The sequence below is a fragment of the Genypterus blacodes genome, unplaced genomic scaffold, assembly GCF_046128005.1.
Source record: "Genypterus blacodes isolate CSIRO-AG114 ecotype Tasmania unplaced genomic scaffold, CSIRO-AGI_Gbla_v1 ptg000120l_1, whole genome shotgun sequence".
NCBI classification, from domain to species: domain Eukaryota; kingdom Metazoa; phylum Chordata; class Actinopteri; order Ophidiiformes; family Ophidiidae; genus Genypterus; species Genypterus blacodes.
Window position 1 is genome coordinate 2751769 of NW_027466923.1, and position 13364 is coordinate 2765132.

At 43.1% G+C, this 13364-nt stretch overlaps 1 protein-coding gene across 1 annotated transcript; it reads left to right on the forward strand.

The window, feature by feature from the left end:
* The first annotated feature begins 373 nt into the window (after nt 1-373).
* LOC143009989 (angiopoietin-related protein 1-like) lies at nt 374-9542 on the forward strand. Its single transcript, XM_076162097.1, has 5 exons — nt 374-505; nt 2957-3795; nt 4986-5179; nt 6298-6568; nt 7854-9542. The coding sequence occupies exons 2-5, from the start codon at nt 2994-2996 to the stop codon at nt 8039-8041; spliced, it is 1455 nt and encodes a 484-aa protein (XP_076018212.1). The 5' UTR covers nt 374-505; nt 2957-2993; the 3' UTR covers nt 8042-9542.
* The last annotated feature ends 3822 nt before the right edge of the window (nt 9543-13364 follow it).

Here is a 13364-nt window from a genome sequence, read left to right on the forward strand (position 1 = left end):
AAAGAATTAAAGAAAATAATTGTGTTAAATTGCTTCAACATCAATCAATCTAAATATGCCAGAACAAAACTAAATAAAAAGCCAAATAAAAACGTGTGATTGTTGTGATTAATTGTTTATCTATTCCTTTACACTTACCAGTATGACCTCACCAGACTTCTAAAGATTTTTCTTTACACTGCAAGTTTTAAAGTAGCAAATGTTCTTCTGGCAACTGCCAACTCTTCCTAAATGTCCTGACATCAGAGCAGGAGGCAGGGCCAGACCAGCTCTCCTCACACTGCTCACTCTGCATGCACCACCCTCCTCTGTTCTCTTAGCCGTCTGCTTGCTTGTGTCATCGCCGCGTGCAGGCCCTCAGTCTCAATGAGACCGACGGCAGAGGGAGACTGAGAGTGAGGAGAGAAAAATGGAGAGCATGAACCTACAAAGGAATCACAACTGAGACGCCAACGGATGATCCTACCTGCTCCTCATAGACTGCTGACTGAACCCACAGACGCTGGTAAGATTCTATTTAGATTTCTGTTACATTGGCATGACATATGTGTGTTTAGTCACTTTATATAAGGGACTGAATTCCACTGGTGACATAGAACCATGACCTTAGAATATTCAAGTTTTTCAGCGACACTAGAGATCAGAAAAGACCATGAATGTCTCCCAGTTTAGACATTTAAAGTTGATCTAATCCTCTTTTCATTAGAAATTAGTTACAAATGATTATTTCTAATGTAAACTCCTTAATCACTTTCCTTATTTCCTTCAAAACTCCCTGCTGATAAGCACTGTGTACGAAGATCCTGCATAACTTTGTCCCCTTAGTAGACAGACCTAATCAATGGCACCATCAGAATAGCTTGTGGGCTAATTTGCAAAGTCCTAGACAACTAGCTGGTCCAGATCACAAGCCGCTGCAGATTCAGGCTGGATAGAAAGGATTTGATGATTTGCAGTTTGGTTGAAATGCTGAAATAAAGTTGGAAAAACTGTGGGAAAATAAACGCTGCTCTGTGGGATTCCCAAGGAAAAAGTTTTTGTGGTTTCTAACACAAAGAAATCTATTTAATTCAGGATTGTACCAATGGGAAATCAGACGTCAGTGGTGCCACTTAGAATAAGTGGGCCGACTGGCGCTGTCCTCGTGTTTCTCAGCGCTGGGAAAGCCAGCCACCGCAGAGTTTGACCTGTATGGTTACAAACAGCTCCATTAATATAGATGAGGTGGCTGAGTCTGGTTTAGAAGCTGTTTTTGAGCAGAGGGGAGGAGAAAATACCCTTTCAATAAGTCAACAAAAAATTTCTGCTGTGTGGCTGACTCCACGAAGGCCTGCAGGGTGTGAACGACGAGAGAAACCCAGTGGTAATAAGTGCAGATGAGATTCGCAGCCGTGGTTGAGAGGCACAGCGAGCCTCTGTGTAAACACTGTCAGTCGTGTCAGCCGTTGGGTCTGCGAGATTCATAAAGTCTGCTTGGAGCCATGCAGGCCGGTCGATGAAGACGAAACTTTGGAGGCGGCTGACCGGTGATTAAGGAAAGACAGGCAGAAGTGCTCTCTGGGTAATATTAATGGACTGACACTGCCAAGGTGTTTTAGAGCTCTGACACAAGGCGTCTTCCTTTACCGTCACTACTTCATATGGTTTACAATCTGAGACAAACCAAACTGCAACTTTGTATTTCATATGTTTAAACTGAAATACAGACCTTGGAGCAGCTTTCAAACCTTTTAAAGCCAAAAGAACGTTATTAAAAAGTCATCTTGGCTCAAAACACTTTCTTTCTGTCAGTAAGTCATTGTGCTTTATGAAAACACAAGAACCTGATATCATGTGTTTTCTTTGAGGCAAGCATGTTTTTCTGCTTTGACAATGATAAAAGGGTTCTATTATGCTACAGCAGCAGTTTGGGCTTAGGTAATGCTCTGGGATCTATCCCATTAACTGTGGTCGGGACTCTTCAGTGCAACTAAACATCAAATAGAGACCACAGAAATGATTCAAAGCCCTCGCTGTCTCTGTCTTAGACTCATTTAGTTCTGCCTTCTTGGCATCTGTTTAAATCTGAGGATTTGTTGTGATGAGCGCAGATATGAAGTGGGTGATTGTGTGTCTGTGAGAAGTGTTAGATGAAGGTTATTAAACCTCCCTGGTCGAATATCCTCCAGACTGCCTTCTGGCTGGATTTGGCCATGGCGCTAAGATCAGTCTTAAGTTGGCTCAAGGTGTGCTCCATTTCTAGAGCCAGGCCTCGATATTGAATATGGTAGGAGGGCTTTTTCACTAAGCGTGCAGTTTTTAGTGTTTCCCACTGCTGCTCTATTTGTTGTGCTGTCAGTACTAATAAAATCAAAACGCACACCGTCCTTCCAAAAATAGCGTCCAAAGACATTACTCATAAAACAGGGATTCCTGCTGCCACTGCTCAAATTCTTTCATTCACCACAAAATTTGCATTTATAAGAAAAATAGCATGAAATGAAAAACACCTGCTGATTTCTGATAGTTTGCTCATTCTTGCATTGACCTGGCAGTGGATGTTTTCCTATTTTAGGGAACTAAATTCTTCAGTGTAGGTATGCTCAAGGGTTATAGGGCAGGGGTGTCTGAGTAGGAGATCTCCAGAAATATGAAAAACAGATCCCTGCATGCGCACACACCCAGATACCTGATACAGATGTGGTAAGGGTCGTAATGAAAGAGAAGCCATGAGGGAATGCATTGAGAACATGAGATGCGATAACAGATTTGTGGTGGGTGGATGTCACGGTTCTGACTCCACCGCAAAGTGACCAGAGATCTATAGGATTCTACTGGATTAGGGGAGAGAGGAAAGGAAAACATCTGCAATACTGTGTAGTCTACCAATGATTTGTTCAATAGGAAATGGCAATAATGGGTAGAATAACAAATACTTGGACTTAATTAAGTAAAGCCTGCACTTTTCTGTTTTTAGACATTTAGTTTGTTTGGTGATAAACAGAGGAGGAACTATGGGACCTGGAATTTGGCGCCTGTTCTTCCTGGTTGGCCTTTCTCTCTGGAGTAGGAGTGATGCTCACACCAAGCACCCCCTCCTTTCCCGGATACGAAGAGCTCCAGATACCAGCGGTGAGGCTAAAAAGTGTTCTTACACCTTCCTGGTCCCTGAGCAAAAGATCACAGGCCCCATCTGTGCCGCCCGAGGTTATTCAACCGACAAGGACCGCGTGACCCGCCTGGATGTGGCTTCAGTCCGAGACCTGATGTCAAAGCAACGCCGGGAGATGGAAACACTAAAGCTGGTGGTTGATGTCGATGGCAACTTAGTAAACGAGATGAAACTGTTGAGGAAAGAGAGCAGGAACATGAACTCCAGGGTAACCCAACTCTACATGCAGCTGCTGCATGAAATCATCAGGAAGAGGGACAACTCACTGGAGCTGGCGCAGCTAGAGACGCGCATCCTAAACGCCACAACAGAGTCACTTCGCCTGGCCTCCCGTTACAGGGAATTGGAGACCAAATATGCCACCTTGTCTGCTGTGGTAAACAACCAATCAGTGATAATTGGGGCACTGGAAGAGAGGTGTATGCAGGTGTACAGCCGGAGGCACGAGCAGCCACCTCTGGGCCCCCCACTGGTGCAGGTGGTGCCGGAAAACATTCCTGTCAATGTCCCACGTTTTACCAATGAGATCCAGAGGGACCACAGCCGAGCGTTTGCCCGGGAAAGAGGCTCTCGCTCTGGGCCTTCTCCCACAAGCACCACCCTGGAAGCTCAGAAACCTCCATCCAGAAACTTCAGTGCTGAAGGTGAGTGAGTGAGTGAGTGAGGGAGTGAGGGAGTGAGGGAGTGAGGGAGTGAGTGAGGGAGGGAGGAAGTGAGGGTGGGAGTGAGTGAGTGATTGAGTGAGTGAGTGAGTGAGTGAGTGAGTGAGCGAGCGAGTTATTTATTCTTTCCTCTATCCATCTGTTCACCCATACACCATCCATCCATCTATCCATCCATTAATTTGTTCAATAAGTTGATATCCCTAGCACACACAGTAGAGCAGTCATGAACAGTTGAGGCCAACAATAACAAAGCAAAGATCCCTGACTTTAAATAAGGCTGCAGGTGGGCCTGTGGCCTAATTTTCAAAGGCACCAAGATTTGCAAATTCAGCTGGAAAGAACACGAGCTATGATGGAAATAAAAATGTTGTAATGTCTGAGTGAAGTTTGGGGACCTAAAGCAAAGAAAGAAAGAAAGACCTAAGCGGTGCGATTCTGCTCATCAACTGAAATTCCTGACACATTTAGTTTGCCCTCACCCAAGAATAATAAAGTGTGTAGGATTTCAGGGCTGATGTGTATGAAAATGATCCTTTACAAGACTGTTCCATTGCATGTGAGACACAGACAAACCCCAGGCAGGCATGATATGTTCCTAGAAACCACAAAGTAGGAGCACTTCTGGTATACTTCATAACCGTACCGTGGGTGACCTATAGTATATGATTAACCGGGCGGGGATTATTCTCCCATTAAATAAACTCACTGCCACACATGGGCTTGTAATTCAGAAATCTCTTAAAAGCACAGCCACAAACCATTTACAAAGTTGGTTAACAATATATCTCTTTGGTTCATTGGATTGACCCTATATACCGACTGAATTAGCGCCGTTCTCCCTCTGTTGTTCTGTTCAGAGGACACAGAGAGCCTTTGTTGGCCTACATCCGTGTGTTTTTAATTACTGTGTCTGCTGGCTTGACTTTCTGTCTGCCTCTCGTCTTCCTCCGTGCCCAGTTGGCTTCTGTTCTCCGTCTCTTTTAGTTGAAATAGCCACATTAATTGTTTCCTCATCGTGTAAACTTACCTTAATGTCTTATAAAGCTGATTTTAGTGCCCCGGAAAAGTATCTAATAAACGTATCGACGCATTTATCTCTGTGTCTTACTGCTTGTCCTTGTGTTTCTCTTCTACTGCCTCCCTTCGTGTCTGACTGTTTGTTACTTCAGGACCATTCCGAGATTGTCTCCAGGCGCAGGAAGCTGGCCACAGCACCAGCGGCATGTACCTGATCAGACCCGACGAAGCCGAGCGGCCCGTGCAGGCCTGGTGCGAACAGGATATAGACAACGGGGGCTGGACCGTTATCCTGAGCAGAAGAGACGGATCGGTAAACTTCTTCAGGAACTGGGAAAGCTACAAGGTGACAACAAAAATAACATTTCCACTGCACATTTTTCTTTATCCTCCTGGCCTGTCTTCTGTCAACCTCAGAATGTTTGGCTCATCTAGAGACAACAGTGGCGCGTTATATGAGCTATCAGGAGGAGCCATCTGGGTGCTTTGGGAATATTTCCGACGGCCAGAATCCTTGTGTTTTCACTTACTGTAAAATATAACGCCCTGTCAGCAGCATTATTCCTCCAAGGTCATTTGGTTTGAAATTCCCATTATGAAACATTAGATGGCCCACTAGGAAGGTATGTTCCACTGCTCAATCTGCAGACGTTTCTCTCCAAAACCGCTACTACTATGCTGCCTTCCTGGATGGATGGCTGGTTGGCTAACAGCTACCACACCATATAGGCCCACTCATCAAAGCTTCTCTTCTTTTTTTCTGTAAGAACGAGATGGAGTATATCACTGTTGGCAGCCTTGGCGATTCAGTGTTCCATTCACCCTGGCCAGGCTTGTGCATGTGTAACTGGAAGCTAAATTGCTCTCTTCAGAATTGATTTGCCTCTGTGCTCTCCCACAAAGCCACCACATGTACACACACACACACACAGAAAGTGAGCACCAGAGAGGAGGCCCCTAACTGAAACCCTACATCATTCATCATCTGCTGGCTCAACCAGTTAATCCACAATCACGAACCACAACCTTCTCTACGAAGTGTTCTGGAGGCACTCGGCCAGACGTAGATTGCTCGTGGTTATTCAGCACAAGCGCACACACCGGTCTTGCCATTAACTATGATCCAAGAGAGCTGCGGGGTTTGAAACGATGAACCACTGGATTCTTGTTTTCCATCATAAATTCTATAACTTGTCTATCTTAGGAATTTCAAAGACTGTGTGGCACTCACAGCTCACAGCGCTCCCGCCCTTAGTTTGAAGCTTTGTTATTTGTCATAACTATTATGGTCAAACATGATCAAAAAGAAAAGGCAGTTGTACATACAGAGACAATCCCACAGCATCTTCGTTCCTAAACAATTCTCATGTTTCTAAACTCCACAGACTACCACATCAGAAACATCTCTCCTTATTTTCTGTGATCTATCTTCTAACCTTCCTTTTTAATCTCACTGTGACACAGAGTGGCTTTGGCAACATCGACGGGGAATACTGGCTGGGCTTGGAAGGCATCTACAACCTGGGAAGGCAGGGGGACTACAAGCTGCTTGTGGAGCTGGAAGACTGGATGGGGAAGAAGGTGTACGCACAGTATAGTAGTTTCCACCTGGAGCCGGAGAGTGAGGGATACCGTTTGAGGCTGGGAACCTACCAGGGCAACGCCGGGGACTCGCTCAGCAGCCACAACGGCAAACAGTTCACAACTCTAGACCGGGACAAGGATGCTTTCTCAGGTAGATGAAACTCCAGGTTCTTATGTATGGTAGCCTTTTATATGGTCCATAGTCTCTATTTTAAATGGGATTTTCCACCCAAATTCTATCTATAGGCATTCCCGAAAACCAACTGTCCATCTATTTCCTCACTACGTTCCAAACAGGAACCGTATACTATTTCCAGTGGAGCTTTGGAGCCTCCCGGGGCTCTTCATGCAGGCAGTGTATTTAGCAACACATTGGTGATTCAGAAGACTGATTGTGGAAAATTTAACACCACTGGAAACGCATTGTGAAGACCTTAGTTCATGCTGAGTAAAGCTGAACAAAACCTTTTCGAGCCGCCCTCCAAGTCCTCAGGAGCTGTTTAATTGATACTATAATAGAGATAATATACTGTACATCAGGTTATTTTGGCCATTTATCCATGATGTGTAATAGAAACATGTGCATATGGTGCTCAACATGTCCATTGCATTTTTTTTTATGTTATATTTGCATCAACAAACTATAGTAGAGGGAGATGAGAGACATGGATGATATCATGAATGATGTCACAGTTGTCAATGACTTTTTTGACATACACACTTCTTTGAGAATCATGAATGAAGTCACAGTTAACTGACACACACACACACACACACACACACACACACACACACACACACACACACACACACACACACACACACTATTTTGAGAACATGTTGGGGTAATTGGTTTGGCTGGGGTGAAGGGGGTTAATTATCAGGGGGGGAGGATATTACAGGAGGGTCGCCAAGAAAAGGTGGAAAAGCCCAGAGGGTGTTTGTAATGGGTGGGGCAGGGGGGAGGAAGGAGGGGGAGGGGGAGGGGAGGCTGGGGCTGAGTGGGAATTTGCCAGAAGGACACTTTGCTCTAGTTAACTCAATTACTCAGTGTGTTTTGATGCACATTAAAACTTTGATTTTACTCCAATTAAGGCAATAAATGAAATATTTTTAAACATTAATATGATGTATCTATACACCGTGCTCACATTAAGTAACAGTTGTACCACACCTCTGCATGTATTTCCTCAATGGGCAGAAGCTCCTAATACTGTGATACGTTGAATAAATATGAATATTTATGGATAAATATAGTATACTGAAATGTTATTGCTTCCCCCAGTTATATTCCAACAAGAAGATGGACGGTCCCAACACAGAAATTTGATTTGGGGACTGGTTTACGATGCAATTTAGTTAGTTAGTTAGTCAATTTGTTCACTTGTAATTTCTTTCACTGACCATCACTTCTTCTTCTTTAACCTCCACCATAGGCAACTGCGCTCATTTCCATAAAGGAGGCTGGTGGTACAACGCCTGTGGTCAAGCCAATCTCAATGGTGTCTGGTACAATGGAGGAGTCTACCGCAGCAAATTCCAAGATGGGATCTTCTGGGCCGACTACGGTGGCGGTTTCTACTCCATGAAGGCTGTGCGCATTCTGATCCGGCCTATAGACTGAGGAGATTTCACGAGGCTGGACAATGCAGGTGCAGCCACGGAGGAGAGGGAAACTTGAACCTCATTCTAAAATCAGAACTGTATATGTCAATAGTAACTGGTTGATTAGAGGGTCGTACACGGCCCAGACACAATGTGGATGTGGGTTTCACCTACACAAACAGAGACATACCAGCCAACAGGCGTGGACTCATGAACATTGTGCTTTTTTTTTACAACATAAATATTTGAACACATAGAAAATTATTTAAAAAGTCACGCAGCTCCTTTAACCACCAAATATCTTTTGATGGTGAAGGGAAATTAAGAATAACCGCCTGTGCAGTTTATCAAGTGGAATAGCTAAGCGAGCTAAGAAACAGGTGTGTTTTCCTCATTAGTGGGCCACCCTGTGGACAGGAGGCGCCACATCCTTCAAAAAGTTTCATTGGTATTAATTTTTTAAATAATTCTCAGCGTCAGGATCTAAAAAAGCTGGTCTTCCTACCTCGCCAAGAAAAACGTCTGGCGGAAACAGTCGTACATGCTATTTAAGTTTTGCTATAGTGCTGGGAGCTGGAAAAGACGTTTTGCTGATACGTATTTAGAGTTATATGCCTCCGTATCTACTGTAATACTGAAAATTCTAAGACCTAACACTGTAAAAAGTGAAAGAGAAATGAAGGTGTTCCGTCCATTTGAGTAAACAAAATCAGTGCTGAGTTCATGTTCCCTCCCTGCACTCATATTGACCTTTATACTGTATGTGCATATGTCCAGAAATGATAATTTATGTGTACAATTAACTATAATAACAGTGAAATGGACCAGGTGTCCTGAGGGAGCAGTAAATGATCCCGTAGAACAAACAGAGAGCTAAGTTTCTCCACTGTATATATGACAATCATTCTTAAAGTGTGCTTACAGGGCAGATAACGTATGGAAATTGCTGTTATATGTTTTTCTCATTTTACTGTTGATTAAATTTCAGTATGAGTCGGGAGAAAACACGCATTGTAGGGAGAGGAGATGGAATTATGTTTTTTCGAGCGGTTTTAGGGCACGAAAAAAATGCCGAGCAAGCGTGTTGAGAGTTATAGGCGGTGGGACAGACAACAAGAAACACATTGCTCAAAGCCAGACAGGATGGAGGAAAAGGGAGAGAGAGAGAGGGAGAGATCAAGGGAGAGAGAGAGAGAGAGGGGGAGAGGAAGGAAAAGAGAGGGGAGGGGATGGACTGGGATGGAATCTGTCCAAATTTCCAAGTTATTTTCCCCCCCTCTTCCTTTTAAATACAGAGAAATTTACATTCTTTCCACACAAATGTGCTTGAACTGTGTGTGTTTGAAAAAAAAAATCTTTCATTGAAAGAGTCACGGGTCCCTGAAGTCTTTAATCACCAGTGTGGAGGAAAGGGGAAGGCTGCATCCTTATGGGGAAACCATCCCAGAGGAGAGCTAAGGGGGGTTTCTAACCCACTGCTGGGTCTCCTCTGAGCAACAATGCTGCATCCACAGCACACATGAAAGCACAGCAGCCTTTGGTCCCACAGCTGAAAATAGACCCACATATTGGACTGTTTTTGCTGATTTGACCACAACGGCCATCACACCCAGCTCTTTAACTTTCTTTAACAAAGCAGTAGAACATAAATCTGGGATGGTGGTGCAAGCAGACTGGACACTTTCAACATTCCTGAGCAAAACAGTGCCATCATAAATTTGTATTATGGTATAATGTTAGGTTTAACAGCCCTACAGAGCTCTGACAGATGACTCACAGTGTTCTCATACAAGTTAACAGTGAATAACATGGAAAATCAGGGTCACATAAGGGGACGTTTTTACAGTTTTTAGAAGAAGCTTTGTTCATGTGCCATAATGATTTATGCTGTTACCCAATACACAGTAAGTATATGACTTGTTTGGTTGGGCACATTGCTGAGATCAGGTCACTCCAGCTGTGTGTGTGAGTAATTAGCTGTACGTGAAACAGTCAAAGTCGCTACTTTGTTTTTCTCCAAAGCTGATTTAGGCTGATAGTAACAGTAAAAGGTTTTCTACTAAAAATCTAAAGCTTGTCGGTGTTTAACCCTTTAAAGTCAAACACCGGCCTGCTTGCTACCTATGTCTAGTAAAACGTAGATTCTAGAAAAACTAATGTAGAATTATGGGGGAAACAAATCCCTCAAGCTCAAAGAATTTGAAAAAATTGAATTTGTCATCCTAGTCAACATGTAGATTAATGATATGTTTAATATTATAAATTATTTACCTTTTTAAGGGGAAAAATGAAATAAATAATTATTAAAAAATAGAAAAACCAAACCCTAGACAAAATTGTAGAAATAAGTATTGAAAATGTATTCTACATTTCATTTAAAAACAATTCAAAAACATTCTCCTTGACCTCATTTTAGAAAATGTTTCCACATATGGATGTCATGTTCTTTACACTCTGTAAACAACAAACAAGACCTTGAAATGTCAAGATTATCATCAGTTCAAATCTTTTCTTTTTTAATAAAATGAAAACTGGAGTCAATGAAAATATGACTCCATATTCTCAAGGTTTCAGGTGTTGGTGTCTCATGAGATGAACACATCACGAAGACATCTCGCTTCACCTGGTAACAATTTTCATTTGATGACTGAACAAGGACGAGTCAGCGGGTCATGTCTGGCTCAGCTACATGCCTCGTCTCTGTGCTTCACCACAGGAAGTCCGAGTCATTCGTTTGTCATCAACAAGCAGCTTTCTGAGGTTAATGCCATTATTATCTATAATGGATACGATCCCTCCTCCTCTTTCCTACCTGCTGCAACCAAATCCTCCATTACCCCTTCCAACTGGGAACAAGAGACATGAACCACAACTGGGGTAGTAATTCTCCTTGTGGTAAACTCACCCAACCCCCAAAAGTTACGGTAGTTTCAAAAAGACAACTCTGTTTTCCCTCAGTGGGAATACAAGTTGACCAATATGTATTTTGTAAATTTAGGCATTTCAAAGGTTGCAATAAGAACTTGGATATTTGTCTGACATGTCCCTTTCAATAAGGATCCTGTAGCCGTCTGAGGACTGGTTATTAACAGCAGCAGTGTGTTTTGCATTGGTACAGACCCACACAGTTCCAAGCCCAGTCCATCCAGTCGTCTTCTGTTGGTCACTGGGCCGCTTCACTGGAGGAGCTCAGTCCTCTGTAGCTTGCTGATAGACACCTGAAGTTGTCGAGGGTGACGACAGCATTGGTTGAACTTCATGCCCACACTTTCCCAGCCCGTCCAGGGATTGAAACAGGCCACCTTTCTGTCATAAATCTGCTTCTCAAAAGTCAAGCGTAACCACCGTGAGATGCTCCGTCACCACACCAGCTCTAACCAAAGTCTTCCAGAAACTCTGCCCAGCACACACTGAGGCCTCACATTGAACACACCATCATGGAGGTATGGAAATGCATGATTTGCCCACACAGGCCAAACTCCAGAGCAGTGAGACGTAGGAACAGAGGAGGTGACATCCTTGGCTGCAGTGAAAGGGACCACACTCACGCCATTCCACCTCGGGTTGCTGGCCAGCGAACTGGGGACGGCCGAACGCCGCTGCGGTGTGGTCCTTAGGGGACGGTTGGAGGTTTCAGAGGTGAAAGCCGTCTTTGTGACAAAGTGAACCTTCAGTGTCTGCAAAGTTTACCACCAAAATGGCACCAAGCTTGGAAGATTTCTGGAAGAAGCTGGCTCCACAGCTTGCTGATGTTTGCTAAAAGACATCTGCTGTCGGGAATGTCCGTGAGAGTGACTCATTAGCCCACAAAAGCTCTATTAGTGTCAACCAACAAATCAGCACACTGGACATGGAGCTGTTTGCTTTAAAAATAAGCACTATAGCTAATGCCTGTCTTCTCTGTGATAGTTAAACAACTCCGTGACTCCTAAGTGTCTCTCTGAGTTAAAGCTTAACAGACACTTGTTTAAGATGGATGATCATTCTGAATCTGGGAAGAATCACTCAGACAGCTGGAGTTTCCGTCTGCCTCATGACACTAAAACGGAGCGATATTTCATTTAGCCGTGAAGCACAGAAGCTAGAGGATTAATGAGATTTATTTGAATAGCACAGAGAAGTAAACCTAAGCAGAGAACACAATCCAGAGATAACAAACAAGGGAACATTTCAGACGTGTGCTACTCGTCCTCATGTTCCAACTTCATTTGAACAGGAATTGAGTTAAACACGTCCGTTAGTGTCAATCAGGGGCCTAAAATTCAAGTCGTTTTCCTTTTTTATGTGCTTGGCATGAAACGTTTATTGATTCTTCTCTCAAGCCTTGAAATCTCTTAAGATATATTGGATCCTTTTTCTAAACAGTATGATGTCAGGACACTGGGGAGTTAGAGAGCTGAAGGAACTCACACACAGGGCTACATGACAGTTAACTGTGTGTGTGCTGGATATACAATTCCACTCATTGTGATGAATGGCATGAGTCACACAGGCCAGCCTGAGGATTCACAACTGACTGGGGAGACGGGGCCAAAGGGCCTATTGCTCCAACTACCCCAGTGTTTTTGTTCCATAGTTAAAACAATGAAAGAATTGCCAGCCAGTCTAAACATGCTCAAAGAGAGCGTAAGCAAATGAGCCACAGAGGACAAGAGAATGAACCACACAGAAGTTTTGCATGCTGTTCAAAGGATATTGGTCATTTTATACGCCTGGCATTGATTTTGCTTAAATGGAAAATTCAGAAACAAAGGCAGAGAGGTTATAAATGAATAACACATTAAATGATTCATAATTATCCCAAGCAATGGCAAATAATTAAATATTAATTTGTATGATAATGGTTTTGAAAGTAAAGATATACTTATTATTATTTTCCACATTTAAAAAAATGGCAAATAGAATATGCAATATGTGTTAAACATGATAAAAGTGTTAAGTCTCAAAACTTGTAGGAAGTTACATCAAAGTACAAACGCAAGGCGAGTGAGCCACATTTTGGCTTCTCAGATTCACTCACATAAGTAAATTTGCTGAAAAGTAATCAAGTCAAGTTCAACCAGTGTGAAATTTGACCCCCCACTAGTAGCAAAGCGTAACAAAGGATATCTAACAATTGTCCATTGATGATGTCATACAGGAACAATCAAAAATAATGGGTTATAACGATATCAGAAAACACAATTTCAACACACACACACACACACACACACACACACACACACACAAACAAAACACAACCAAACATAAAAATAACGAAACCAACAAGACAAAAACAAAATCATTCTCTAAATAGAAACAAGAGCATGGAAATCTGGATGGTGTGTATGACATAACTGACA

Excerpts from the sequence above, each read along its gene's own strand:
- LOC143009989 (XM_076162097.1), top strand. The coding sequence starts at position 2,994 with ATGGGACCTGGAATTTGGCGCCTGTTCTTCCTGGTTGGCCTTTCTCTC. Across the intron at positions 3,796-4,985 it reads CAGAAACTTCAGTGCTGAAG|GACCATTCCGAGATTGTCTC; the intron begins GTGAGTGAGTGA and ends TTGTTACTTCAG. Across the intron at positions 5,180-6,297 it reads GGAACTGGGAAAGCTACAAG|AGTGGCTTTGGCAACATCGA; the intron begins GTGACAACAAAA and ends ACTGTGACACAG.